Source organism: Strix uralensis, chromosome 2, assembly GCF_047716275.1.
Source record: "Strix uralensis isolate ZFMK-TIS-50842 chromosome 2, bStrUra1, whole genome shotgun sequence".
Taxonomy (NCBI): domain Eukaryota; kingdom Metazoa; phylum Chordata; class Aves; order Strigiformes; family Strigidae; genus Strix; species Strix uralensis.
This window is the reverse complement of record NC_133973.1, coordinates 51127307-51142761: the sequence shown is the minus strand read 5'-3', so window position 1 is coordinate 51142761 and position 15455 is coordinate 51127307. Positions and strand designations below refer to the sequence as shown.

Sequence of the window (15455 nt, the reverse complement as noted above, 5' to 3'; positions counted from 1 at the left end):
AGGCCTTAACTTTATCTTACGTTTAAGTATTTTAGACTTTGGGCAACATCATTTATACATAATGAGGACAGAAAGCTTTTTGAATTAGCAGAGTGATTTCACCTTGAGAAAACTGAAATGGAAAGTGATGGTTAATAGCAGAATCAAGACATTCAGAATGCTAATGGTGAGATTTCATGGAACAGAAATACAGCAGGTCTGGAAGAAATGAGGCAAAGGTGGCAATGCAATTCATTTGAAGAAGATAATGTCACAAAAGCCACAGAGATAGATTTCATTTCATAATCATCTTCAATACATTTAAAAGATTGACAAGAGGCTTGTGAAATGGTATATACACTCTCTTTAAATACAACAATCCCAAGAGCTATCAAATGAGACAGAGGTACTGCAGATGACATCTTTTGCATTAATGTCCATTCAATATATAGCACTAATTAAAAACTAACTCAAATAGTAATCTGAATATCACTGGGAATTTTCAGAAGACCACAATTATTTTCACTACTTCAAGTGCCCAGATTCTGCTACTCTCTCCATGTAGAACAGCATTGTACCCTTCAAGGAACACTGCCATGTTCCTAGCCAGTGTCAGGGCAGCAGAATCTCACCCATAATGAACTGCAGACTCTTTTTTAAGATTTGGGTAATGTACTTCTAGCAGGAGGGCTCTCTGGCTACAGGGTTACTGTGTTCAGAAGTGTAACAGCAATGTGCTGGGGAGGCCTGCCTGCACGGTTCTGTGCTTTGGAGGGAAACAGCTTAGCTCTCCCAGCTTCCCAGGACAGCCACTGGACGATCACCTTTCCTAAAGTATATGATTACCTTTTCCCATTTCAGCCCTGACTTTTATTGCTTTAATAGCTGAATGTAGAAAGCTGCCATAATGAGCTTTGCTAACCACTTGCCAGTGCCCTCATAAGGATTTTATTTTTAACGATTCAGAAGATGCCAAGAAAGAACTGAAAGGTCAAGAACACTGTGCTAGAAGAAATGGATATGCTGTTTTGAGGCACTTCAACTTGACACGCATGGAGAATGATTTAAATTTCTGGTTTACTGCCTTTTTCTGGACTCTCCAGGGCAAGAGACCTATTAATTTATGTAATGGACCATTAACATGTCCCTGATTACAATATTTACAATTCACAACTATCTTTATGGGTGATTTTGATTCAGTGACATAAATATTACAACTTAACTCAGTTGGGTAATTCTGCTCCTTTGCTTCGCTCTATCAAAATGAACATGAATAGCAGCATAGAGAGAAACAACTGGTTTAGGCAGATTTCAGTCTTCATTATATGAGTCACATTTTGTCCTCCAACCCTCATATTTATCAGTATTTGCTTTTTTCCAACTTTTGCTCTGTGTCTTCAGGCAAAATTATTATAATGTCTCGCAGTATTACAGACTGTAATTTAAAGACAAACCTGCTCCATTCTAGAACCTTTTACTGGAAATATTCTTCATCTTTTTCCCTAGCATGGGCCAAATCTCATTAGATCACTTTTTCTTCCAGTCAGAGGCACAGCGATCACCTCTCCTAAGAAATATGAGCACATTACAGCTCCAGAACAACTGCAAATGCAGCTCAAGGAAACATGATACAATGAAGATTTTTAAAATTTGTTTGTATACTAGATATTCTCAAGTAGGGTATTTTTAACTACTCTTCCAGACAAGTTCAGCTAATTAGCTAATTAGCTAAGAGTACAGCTAATAATGTGGGTCTGGCCAGTACTCCATGATCCACCAGCAAATGCTCTGAAGATTCAAGTCTGAAGAAATACTGAAAAATGGACTTATGTTAACCAGCTTTCAGGGAATCTCTTAAGAAAATTCATACCAACACTGTATGTTTCAGCAGGAATCAATGAAGGCAGATGTGCCTTATGTTAGCACTGATAAAGATTATTAACTGCTTTCGTAAATACTATGCAAAATGTGTAAAGGGGCCAGAAAAAAATATTGGAAAGATGTGTCCACTTGGCTCTGTGTGGGAAGTGCCTGTGCAGCTCAGTCTTTTTGCAAAGCACAGAAACTGCTTCTCGTGTGGATTAACTGAGCATTTCTACAGTAGATGTATTATTTTTATTTCTTAGTGACTTATTCTTTAAATCACTTAGCTTAAATCTGTAAGATCTTAAGTGTTAGATGATTTCAAAGCAAGCATATTTAGGATAGACAAGACTTGCTTCAGGATTGCAGGATTCTAAAGTGTGTGTAGATATATAATTAAAAGATTTAGGATTAATCCTGTCTTGCAGAAATAACTCAATACCAATAATTAATTACAATAATTCAGTAATTTTCTGGAAGCATTAGTTTTTGATCCAGTAAGCTATTATATGTGCTAGATGTTCCTGTCATTGCACTGGTTCTCAGATATAACAACTTTTTTGTGATAATTTCACAAAGAAACACATAATCTGAAAAAAAAAAAGTTAAGTTATGCAAGGCATGAATTTAAGTTGTTGAAATCAGTGTAATTCTATATAAGGACTGCTCTTTTGTTGATAGAACAGGGCTTACTTTCAGTGTAGCTTATGCAGCTCTAGAAGCATTTTAAACTAAGCTCAAAAAGCCACTGTCAATCCAGAACAGTTGCTTGTACATGAGACTTTACAACAGACGTAACTAATGTGATTTAACCACAGTGATACTGGAGAAAAAGTCTTGGGTGACATGACTGTGCACTTCCTACTGAGACCCAGCGAGTGCTCTTTAAATTTCTATGCCTTGTTTTGTTAGGGTTTTTTTTCCTCTTTCAGACTAGACAACCATCCTAGCATGTTGCTACATATTTTTGTTTTGTAATGTGTAAGGACATGACAGTGAAATATGTGCATTAAACTTTTCAATGACACCATCTTCTGTAAGAACGGGTTAATGAAACCACAGCATTGACAAACGGCATGTGCAAACTGTACATGTCACTTACGTCACTAAAATTTCTTATGGTATAATAATGATTTCTCGTTTCAATGCTATGGTGTAAGATTTTCTATCACAGTACACTCAATTTCAACTTTTAATTTAAAAAAGTCTGTAATAGCCATCTATACATAAGGTGTTCTACAAAATACTTCTTCTTGTATTTGTTTGTTATGCATTGTCAACTTAATCAAAGACAGGACAGAAAAGAAATGGAACAAAAAAGCGCCTTACCCTCATGAAATGAAGAAGAGTTACCCATGGCAAAGAGATGTAAATAGGAAAAGTTGGATGAAAGATGTGTGGAAAGGAAAGTAAAGGCATCACTGAAAACAGGGAAAAAGAAAATAAAAGAAGTGAGGAGGAATGGGGAATGGTTCCTCTTAAGTAATATATTCTGAAGACTAGTTTTCCAATGCTTTTTGTAAGGATTGTGGAAAGAAGCAAAGGCATGAACAACAGTAGTAAAAGCTGCCATTATATCTACAATCAGCAGTGACGTTGCCGAACAGGACTTGCTCTTGTCAGTACAGATTGCAAAATTGTAATCAGTGCTGTATTATCAACAGGAAATTTAAATGTCAAGTCACAACTCTGCAGAATGCATTAGTGAAATCAAGCCATGCGCTAACATCTACATAAAAATAACTTTTTATATATGCAACTGACACTGTTACGCACAGTATTACACATCACCTCAGCCCTGTTCAAGCATTTGTGACTTTCCTGTCCTGTAAAGTTGGGTGAGAATGTTTTTAAATGTGTTTTTAAAGGTGTGTCGTTTTCTGGTTATACAACACTGATTCACTGGTGGAATATTACTTAGAAAATGAACAGAAAAATGCCGTTTCCAAAACAAGCAATGTTTAAGACGGTGATCTAGAATAGGGGACGTAGACAGAATACAGGTTTTGAACCTGGATTCCTCAATTCCCCTCTGCATATTGCTTCTCAGTTGTTGATGGAATTACTGATTTTGTTGTTGCTGATTACTTGTTTGTTTTTTGGGAGATGGCATATGGAAGGACCTTGTACCTTCTCTTCCCTTGTCATAAAGGTTTTGGTCTCATCATGATAAAGAAAAGGAACCAACTTAGAAATCCTTAAAAAGGCTTCACAAAATGGAAAACTGCTCTCCATCCAGCTTTAGTATGGTTTGCTTTTATAACCAAAACTGTCTCTCCAGTGCTTTTGTACATCTCTCTGCTTTGAATGAAGGAACAAGAGCTTTAGACTGGCTATAGGACTGAGAAAGCGACAACCATTACCGAGCTTAATATTGCTAGTGCAAAAAAGCCAGGAGAGTGCTGCAGTATTCATTTTCAGTCCAAGAGTCACCATGCTTATTTAGCATAAGCATGAAAGAGGGTGAGGCAACTTGCAACTGACTGCTACTCTGTCCTCTGCCCGCCCCAAGAGCTCTAAGTGCCTGAGACTAATGGAGGAATAAAGAGAGGCCCAGTAACCAGAATGGTCATACACCTGAGCTGCTGCAAAGGCCATTTAACTTCCATTTTCTTCAAAGGCTACTGCTAAGCCCCACCTTGTTTGCCACATAGGTTCACTCTAATTTGTTGTGTAAATTTGGATTACTGAAAAGACATCAAATGGTAGATTTAATCAGATCCTTTTTGACTGGAAGGATGAAGCCCAGAGAAGCTGAGGCTGTCCTCCCCACACAGTACATGACACTGGGGCAACCCTGGTAACACATATCACAGTTAACTATTATCTGGACTCATAGTGCCTGATCCATCAGTGTTTTGGAATACACTGGACAACTCCACTTGCTCATCCATCATTTTTACTAACCACTCATTTAGCCACAAGATTTCTCCAACTCATTGTTGTCTTTGTAAATAAATAAAAAATCTAACACATTTATCATAAATCTTTTCAATTACACTGTCCCATAAACTGTCCTGAACTCCAAACCTCTCCTCATAGTAAATTACATTAATCCACCATGAATTGTTTTGGCTTATTAAGTTTTAATTTATTGTTCTACCCTCTCTTAAAAGGTTGTTTATTTCTTTAACAATATTTTACATGAGCCATCAAAAACCTCCTGAAAATTTCTAACAGTTAAGATCTTTGGGTCCACTTTCATAACAAAATAATAATTTATTTATTTTTTTCTTTTAACGAGTTGTCTAACAGGCTAGAATGACAAGATCTGCCCTTGTAGATGCCATTCTGGTTTGACCCTATCAAGTTATACGTCTGTAAGTATTCACACTATTTTATCCCTGGACTCACCAGGTTCCCCTAGTTAGTGGTAGCAGGAGGTCACCAACTAAACCCTTGCAACATATGTGTGTGGTTTGGTTTATGGACTCTTGTTGGCTCCTATTCTCCATTAAAACCAAACCAACCAATAAACAAACAAACATATCCCCCCCCCCCTCCCCCCCCAAGTTCTGGAAATGAAAAAAAATTCTTATAAATCACATTTCCTACCTAGCCTTTCATAGGTTGTTTAAAAAAGAAAAAATCAACAGAAAAAATACAAAACAGTCTAAGCTTTTATCCTGGTAGTGATTCCAAGGCAACTAGAACAAGGATTTAAAAAGTTTACTTCCATCACACCACTATATGGAATTTGCAGTCATAGCTTTAGCTTTCAAGTAAACAAAGGCTTACATGCTTTGAAGCAAATTTGTAACATGGGTAACAAACACTGAATGGTAGAATTTGACTGCATTTCCGTACCATTCCTTGATATTAATCTCTACAATAAAAATGTTCATGCAATTTATCACAAGCTTCTAGCTTTCCAATGTTTATCCCAAATGAAAATCTGGGAAAAACACACTACTTGCTTTTCCAGAAGAATGTTACTATCATGAACCATAGCAACAGCAGAAGATTAAGAAAAAGCAGACATATGGATGCTGAAAAGCTCATAAACCTATGTGAAATCAATTTAGCATTTTATTGTTACACTGCAATTAAAATCCATCTATAACTTAAAGCTCTGCTTTCAAGTCTAAAGAAAAGGCAGGTTTGACTGTTGAAAGTATACTATTTTACAGAAAAGTTTTACTAATAAAGCAGTCTGGGTGGAAATCACTACACCAAAATAACATTTAAGGCCACCAGTGAAAGGTATTAACGCTTACACATGCAAGGTACCCTGGTTCTGCCTTTTACAAAAACAGGTCTCTGGCAGCACGGCTGCGGAGGAGAGCGACGGCAGCAGCTGTCACCAGCGTATTTCTAAGTGGAGGTAGAAGATGGCTGTCGCCGCTTTTGCTTACAGCCCTGGGACAGGAGTCAGAGCACCTTGCTTTCCAAGTGCCACTTACTGCAGCACCCACCCCAGTAAACATCTCCTGCACTGCAAAACTTGAGAAGGAAGGAGGGTGAGAGAAGACAGAAAAATAACCTATCGTTACTCCTTTCCAGGTGATTTCCCAATTAAACTGTTTGTGTTGCAGGAACACAAATAAGAGAAATTTAGACTTCTTTTAATTGGTGTTTTCAGTAAAACTTTTCAGATTGGCCTCAATTTGTTCTCTATTCCTTTGTATTGGAAAGTGTAAAGATTACAAACTGCACCAAAACCACAATCTTTTGCAGCATTAAAAATATGGCAGCACTAATATTACATCTGTTAAACACTTATGACTTATTATTGTTGGCCTTCTCACTTGTTTCAGACTTTTAAACAGAAATAAGAAAATCCCTCCTATTCAAAATATCTCACCATTCCATATTTTCTTTTTCAAAAATTTTTTGAACAGAAAATCCCAACAAAACTTTTTTAAGTCAAGCAGAAATGATCCTTTAATCCTGGAGCTAAAATTTTATATAAATGCACTCACATTCATTGCCAAATCCTTAATCTGTCTTTTGGATCATAACAAAGTCACTAAAAGGCAGACATTTACACCATAAATTTCTTAGGCAAACTATAAAAAGCACTATAACTTACCGATGTCATTGCTTCTTTCAGAGGAGTCTTTCTCTAGAGTGCTGGATACTGTACTGCCCACTAATTCCACTTTTGGACTATCACTCCTGCATTTGGATCAAGAAGAGGAGATATTTTATTTGAGTGTTTGTGCAGGTTACAGTAAGTTGATAGCTAACTTGCAATTAATAATGAGAGTGAAATATTCTTCCTTTGTAGCACCAGAGTAATAGCAATGTGTCAGAGAGAGCAATCTCCAGTAAGCAGACATGGTGTATGGATTAACCTTATCTCATTTCTCCTTAACACCTGTCAAAAAAGCCTATTTTAGACACCGTAGTGTCCTGAATAATGCTTCAGATGTTCACAGCATCTCAACATGAAGGAAACCTAAGGGCAAAGGGACATTCTTCAACATCTTATTTGTTATTTTTTCTAATTAATTGGCTTGCACAAACTATAGCGACGGACTATCTAGAATAATGCTGAAAGGGAAAAAACCTCAAGCTAGCATCATGCATTTCAGTGGTTCCTAATATTTACTCATAAATGCAGCTCCTCCACCACATTTTTGCACATTGCTTACAAGATTAGACTATAAATATTGTTTCCGCAGGTCCAAAGAACCAAGATCACCTAGTCTGTCTGAAATGTCTTTGGAATAGGCAAGTGTTAAGAGTTGTGATAGTTTACACAGAGGCACTATTTTTAAATCAAACAGGAGATCAAACATAAGCAACGTGATTATTCTTTCTTCGTAGAACTTTCTATCCCACCACTACTTAAATTTACTGAAATAATCTGACTATTGAAACAATTAATTAAAAAAGGGCCAATGGTAGGCAAGTAGCTCGGCTTTGCACAGGTCACCAGACAAACTGTGACATTTACTGTGATAACAACTGTCCAATTAATGCAATAAATTGTACTTACCATCATTATCAGGTCACCTAACAAATATCATAGTTTTTCCTCCATGACTATTCCCAGCATAGTGCTGTAAAAACTATGATGTACATAAGGTACCCAAATTATGGGTAAAAAGATAGATCTGTCCCTCCAGCAACCCAGGCAGATGTGCATTTCTATGAACAGCAATAATTAGCCATTGACAGTCAAATACATGGCAAGTTCCTGAATCTCATTGATTTTTTCATTTGTCTCTGCTTTTGATGCCATAAGCTGATGACAGATGGTCTGAACCTCAACTCATGGCAGCCATTTATGAGCAAAACACAAAGTGGCTGGAAACCCTATTTCAGACTTCAGGAAAGCTGTGATAAAGAGCCTGAAAATTGGTGTTAAAAAATGGAGGAAGCCACAGATTAATTGAACATACATCCCGTTAAACACAGTGGTAGGGTGACAAGTGTTCTATGAACTAAAAAAGATAGACAACCAGTTTATGACCTGAAAAACAAACTAGTCCTACACAGCTATCAATATGGCAGACAGTTTGCACCAGGAAGGAAACAGAAGAAATTTAACACATTCCTAGAAAAATGTATTAATTGGCAAGATGGTAACTAAGGTTATTCTCCAAGTGATCTACCTGATTAGTTAGTTTTCTTATCTTTTGGTCTTTAACATTTTTTCAAAAAATTATTTATATATTTGTAAATCTATAAGAAGCAACATAGTTTCTTGGCTAACAGGGCAATGAGCATCTGTCTGCGTACTCTGTTTTGCACATATATATTTCCCCAGAAAACTGAGCGCACCATGTGACTTGGAAGCACTCTAGGAAATGCGTGAGTACGGTTTTGGAGGAGATTCTTAGGATGGTGAGATTTAGGGCTGAAAGTCACAACATTTACCATTCGACTACAAACGATACCAAGATATATGACAACAACCCCACAAAACCCCCCAACTCTGTAGCTGAAAGAATCAACAGGCTTATTATGCCAGTCTACATCCATACTGTTGTGAAAGGACTGGAGCCATCCCTTCTTGGTCACAGCATCTCCCTCCCTCTGCTCATGCCCATGCAGATAGGCTGTCAGCTTGATCAGACAGATGATCAGCCTGAAAGAAGCCCCACACTAATAGAAAACCCACTGCAAACTGATTAATTGCCATCTGGAGCAACTCCCTGACCCATATGGCTGAACGGCTGCACAAATGCTGGTGCTAATGTACAGGAGGCTGTGGGAACGGGCTGCCAGGAGGGGCAACCTGCCCCTGTAGCAGCAGCATGGACACAGATTGGTTTAGACTGATTGTAAAAATGCACTTTCTGTAGGTCTTTATGGCTTGCCTACTCCAGAGAATTGACTTAATTGAGTTAATTTTCTTTATAGCAGCCCGCATAGTGCTATGTTTTGGATTTGTGACAAAACCAGTGTTGATAACACAGGGGTGTTTTCCTTTTTGCTGAGCAGTGCTTGCACCATGTCATGGCATTCTCTGCCTCTCACGCTGCGCAGCCAGTGAGTAGGCTGGGGGTGCACAAGAAGCTGGAGGGCACACGGCTGGGACAGCTGACCCCAACTGACCAAAGGGATATCCCATACCATATGACATTGTGCTCAGCAATAAAAGCGAGGGGAAGAAGGAGGAAGGGGGGGATGTTTGGAGTGATGGCATTTGTCTTTCCAAGTCACTGCTACATGTGATGGAGCCCAACTTTCCTGGGGATGGTTGAACACCTGCCCACCAATGGGATGTAGTGAATTAATTCCCTATTTTGCTCTGCTTGCACGTGCAGCATTTGCTTTATCTGTTTAACTGTCTTTATCTCAACCCACGAGTTTTCTCACTTTGGGCTGAGCTGCCCACCGGGGTTAAACCACAACATGTCAGCAAAACCTCTCTTTATTCTAATATTCTATTCAATTTATTCTATTCAATTTATTCTAATTGTCTTAGTTAGAGCTTACCAGGCAGAACAGCTATATGAGATAAATCCATTAATTTGAATTATCTGATAAAGAAATTCATAGGGAAACTGCTAGCACTGTGATCATCAACATGCATCATCATCACCTTAAAAATCACCTTTCCGTCTAAGTTTTAATCTAACTACTGTTACAACTAAAATTCTGTCAAATATAATGGTGTTAGATTAAAAAAAATGAAGCATTTTTATCTGTGCCAGACATAGCAGAGTTTGGACAATTAAGAACATAACAGGGTACTGTTTAGATCTGCTTTTTTACTTTAACATGAAAACTAAAATATCTTTAAAAATGCATGGTTTCTTTAATTTTGTACTTAGAAAAAAGGAAAACAGAAGAGCAATAAAACACCCTTCCACAACTCTAAATGTTAAAAATATTTATAATATGTTTAAAATATTCCAGGCAAAAGCAGAACAAAAGAATAGCTACCCTGTTGCACGCCTAGCCAGTGAACTGAACACTAGTGTATGTATTGGTCTTGCCAAGAAGACATCACTTAGCTAAATCTAAAGGTCATAGCAAATACTTGCTTTTCCAAGCATGTCCAAGTGCCCAGCAGGTGTGGACTATATTTTGGAAGAACTGGGCAAGCATGTTCAAAGCCAAGAAGTCCAAAAGAAGCTGTGGCAGTGGCACCTGGATAGAGGGTTAAGTTCTCAGAGGTGCACAGCCAAAACACGTCAGTCAGATGAAACTGGCAGCGCAAGGAAGGCAGCGTTTTTGTATTTTATGTGTCTCAGATTTCACACTGAGAGCATTTGTTTAATGAACCATATGTGGAGGAATGAAGGGAACCAATATCCAGGATTTCTATTTTATTCCACTCTACTCTATACTCCATTCTGGTATTTAATTCACCGTTAGTATACTTGAACTCCAGTATTTCAATTGCAGCTACTTTTTCTAACACTACAATAGTAAAATTATTTCTATGCCTATATTCTAGTATTTCTGCAAGATGTGCAGCTTGTCCATTTTAGGCAACTGCTTTTTTCTGATTTTCACCTATTTCTATCCACTATGTATAAAGGAAGTCTACAGTGCACAACTCGGATCCTGATGACTAATGTAGCCATCTAGACTTGATTAGGACTATGGGCAAGGCCTTTAGTTTACTTGATTAGGACTACGGGCAAGGCCTTTAGTTTCTGCAACCTCTGCTTTTCCAAGCTCTAGCAGAGATTAAAGGGAGTTGTGTTGGTAAATCCAATTTCTCAGTGATCCTCAAAGGCCGTAACCACTTTTGATAAAAAGCATCGTGTAACTATAGAATAACAACCAACATTTGGGCATAAATACTTGACAGCAGTATTCTGCAGTGGCACCAGCTTAAAGAATATTCTATGAAAACACCTGTATTTTGCTAAAAATTGATCTAAAATGATCAAAGAAAACAGACTGAAACCAAGCTGACAGTATATGAAATGTGCATTGTCTAATGCTGTTCCTCGGTACAATCCAAACTTTTGCACTGACTTAGTGCCCCAGCTAAACTGGAATAATTTGAGGTAAACTAAGAAAGTCAACATCAGCACAATACACTGATGCGGATATTTCCCACATATTGCGCAGTGGAAACTATGATGTTGCAGTAACAATGTGTTCATCAGTCTAAGACTGTTACTCTTGAGAAGATAGTTATGATCCAGCCAGATGACTAGAAAGATTTTCTCGTTTTGTTTTGTTTGTTCTTTAAATACAGTTTACCATGAAATCAATTGTGACATTAACTGTAAAATCTAAATTCTTTGAATGTGCATTTTTTCCACTAATCCCAAAAGCACTGGACAGAGGAAAAACAATACCTTGTATGAGTCACAGGCACAACTGGTCTTTCTGGTCGTCTAGGAGGCAAGGTACCAGGTCTATTCACAGAGTTTGCTTTGGGTGGTCGAGGTTTCTTCGGAGGTATAGCAGGAACTGAAGGCTTCTGCAAGTCTAACTGTTTTTGCTCTCTCTCTGATCTTTCTTTAAATCAATTATTTCCAGAAAAAAAGAACACGGATATTATTAAGTGGAATTCATTTGCACTCATAAGTCTACAATTAAACAAGAAATCTTCAACTGTAGATACACTGTATACGAGGAAAAAGCTTATCTCCTTTCCACTTCTGTCCTAAATCATTCTTTATTTGAAGTAACATGTTTACCACAAATCAGTTGTTTGCTCTGCCTGACTGTTCTACCTGTAATTCCTCATGGCTGATATGTGTGTGCAGTGTCTGAATAGAAATGCTATTTTTTATTTCTACAAAGTAAGAATGTCAAAAAATTACATACCACATGGAACAGTTTCCCACGAACACAAATTCTATCTATCAAATTCTAATATGAAACAATATTAAGTTAGAAGGTCACAAAAATAATTATGCTGGATATTCTTAACAATCTCTTGAACAAACAAAGAAATAACATTTCTGGGGACAAAAAAAAAGTGTGTTTCAAGTGAACTACAGTTAAATGAAAATACAAGCATTAAAATTTAGCGATGTTTGGCAGGATGTAAACCCCTCAGAAAAATTAGACCTTTTATTTATGTTTGTAAGCACAGACTTATATGCTGAATTTTTCAGCTTGACAGTGAAAAACTGGATCATTTGCAGAACTGATTATGCATAGTTAGGAAGTTCCACAATACTAATATCCAATGCCAAACACCTAATGCCTGTGAGTGTGTAAAGTACAATACACATAAAGAACTCTTGTAAATAAGATGCTCTAAATTCATAATACAAAACAAACATGTAAACACATTTGCCGCACCATAGGAAACCTGATTCTTCTTAAAGAAAGGACAAAACTCTCAAAGGGACCAAAGTTTTGCTCTCTGTGTATCCTACTATGTCAACACCTCACTTCCCTTGACAACATGATATGCCATGAATATTACACCTCTGTATACATGTAAGAGGTACTGGGAATGTTACAGGGTATTGATTAATGAGTTCTAGGTTTTAGTCTGTGAGGATCATGGAATAAATCACCAGAAATACAATCCACATTAGGTTTGGAATAGTCAAGTAAGTGACTGTTGTTCACAGGCATATACCCTTTTCCAGTACATTTTCAGGTGATGCAATCATTGGGTCCTCTGCAACATTGAAGCTTTTCCAGCGTATTGTGTAATTTTTACACACCTACTCCTATGACAATTTATACCATGTCAGCATCCAGGAATCTAAACAATGTATGAGGGACATGGCATAAAGAACATTCCTGTGCCACCCCTGCTGCCACTTCACACCAAGCAATTCCTGCCACTCCCCAGTACTCCAGAAATGTAGGCATGACTCCTAAGGCCTCTTTTCAACATTTAGGAAAGCTACAGATATTTTACCCTTGGACAGTAACATATTTAAACTTCTTCCACCATTTTGACAGCTGGCTTTGTAATCCAAAAACAGAAAGCAAAGGGTTTTATTGCTAAGATAACCATGAGAAGTAGTGCAAACCACGAGAAGTAGTGCACATAACCAAAAGTAAACATACGTAGACAAAACTGCTGTCAGATCGCTAAGACATATATCCAGAAACAGATCTTGTTGCAAAGTCTGAATGTCCTGGCACTAAATTATAACTGTGTATTACACATTTAGTCATGTGCATACGCGTGCCTTTTAAAAGACTGGAAGTTTGAATACTTAAAAGTTAAGAAATCCCACAAACTTGTCTGTACAATCTAATAGTTCATTTAAACGTACGAAACTTGACACCATCTTCAATTAGAGAATCAGTGTAACTATTTTCCCCAGACTATTCAGAATGCAGAATGAACACAATGAAACCATTAAATGAAACCATAAAATTTGCTTGTCACAGCTCTGTGTGGTATTGTGACCCATTTCTTGTTCAAACCTGTCTTTGAAGACAGAATTTTTTCATTTCTTCACAGGCTTGCCTATGACTTTTGTGACTATGATAATGGAGTGATTCATAAGCATTAACGACTATATCTTCACAAAACCCCCCTGTGATGCAGGAAAATCACCAACCTTGCTTTTAAATAGAGAAGCAAGACATATAGATGTTAAGAAAAAAGTACATACTAATCTGGGGTATCTTAGTTGATCAAGGGTTTTACTGAGGACAGAGCTTTTTAGACAGCACTTTAAGTATTGAGAGCATCTCTCCCCTTGACTTCAGTTGAAGCTGCAAGTACTTAACAGCTCTGGATTGGTACAACTGAATACCCTGAATTTAGTCCAAAAGCAACAATGAGATCTTTTCCAAAATGCTTATCATCACACATCTATCAGAGTGGGAAACAAACATCCAAACAATGTACTTAATGAAAATAGACTGGGAAATGAGGATGTGCATCGGTTTCATTTCCCATCTCTCTGCAAAGAGCAGGCAGGAAAGCACATTTCATACCTTTTTCTTCTGTTCGATTAGGAAGACATTCTGGCCTTTCAGGAGGTACCTTTTTGATTTCATGCTTTCGATCTGTGGTACCTGACAAAGAAAGGAAAACTTGGAATTCTGAACAAATCAACAGACCAGCATATATGGCCACATAAGATTTAATTCTGCCATTTCTAAGGCTTTTTACATTCTCCAATTTGAAAATGTCTTGCTAAAACTGAACATAAATCTAGTTTCAAGTATTTGCTTTCACCATAATGACAAAAAAGCAACTGGATTTTAATGTTTTCACAGTCAAGTTCAGTTTCCAAAGCATGCACGCCTAAAGAATAGACACTTTCAGATCATTCTGTGAAGAAAAAAAATAAATTCAATACAGATTTTTAAATGTGGACAGATCCTTTACCATTGTAGACATACTTAAGTGAAGAGCAATTCAACAGTCCGGAGAATCATTAGGAATAAATCAATTAATTGGGCATTTCTGCCAAGAGAATACTTAATATAGATGAATATACAGGGCTTATTTTACATTAAGTTAAAATCCCCCTCTTTTTCACCTCTAGTAATAGCTGTTCACTTCCACATATTAGAAGGATAAGAATAGTAGTACTGACAGTACTCTGCATGACTATTTTAATTGACAGCTTCAGCCTGGAGGTGTAAGCCTCTGCCGCCTTCTGCCTCTGTACTAGAGACCCTGACATACTGACTTCTGTTGCTACAAGGAATATAGGAACTTGTGGCACCAACAATGGGAAGATTTTGCAAAAATTTCCTGGCACATGCAAGATGCAATCTTCTAGTCCCTGTATTATAAGAAATGCTTTACTTTATATTGGCTTTGCTGCATTGGCTGACTACTAGGTGCTAATTCTATTTCAACTTAGTAGTGTTGAAAACCACTTTAGGTAACACTATTAGTATTTCAATAAAAATTACAGTAGACGACATCCAAGAAAAGCAGAGGAGGCAGGGCAGGGAACACAAGGCAATTTTTTGCTTCAAACTATTCCATTATATGCAGTTCTCAAGTACATTTACATTTTCTGAATATGCTGTTGCAACTCTCTTCTGCAGCTGGTTACTAGAAATCAGTACTCATCAGTGGTGATCACAAGCCTTTTTTTTTTTTATATATAACTGTGCTGTTGGACAGGCAACACTTGTATCACTTATCATGTTAATAAATAATACTGAACTGCCATTTCATGGTTGGATTCAATGATCTTAAGGGTCTTTTCCAACCTAAATGATTCTGTGAAAAATGCTTCACTCCTGAGAGGAGAAACTGTTGCTAGAAACCAATTAAAGCCTTTCTAAATAGAAGTTAT

At 37.4% G+C, this 15455-nt stretch overlaps 1 protein-coding gene across 5 annotated transcripts in view; it reads right to left on the bottom strand.

Moving 5' to 3' along the window:
• Positions 1-15455, bottom strand: part of SH3KBP1 (SH3 domain containing kinase binding protein 1) — a 238498-nt gene that overhangs the window by 14278 nt on the left and 208765 nt on the right. For all 5 annotated transcript variants that reach the window (XM_074858676.1, XM_074858679.1, XM_074858678.1 and 2 more), the window contains 3 exons: positions 14131-14211; positions 11562-11724; positions 6875-6960 (listed from right to left, as the gene is read on the bottom strand). In XM_074858676.1, coding sequence (XP_074714777.1) covers positions 6875-6960; positions 11562-11724; positions 14131-14211 — 330 coding nt within the window. The remainder of the gene's footprint in view (positions 1-6874; positions 6961-11561; positions 11725-14130; positions 14212-15455) is intronic.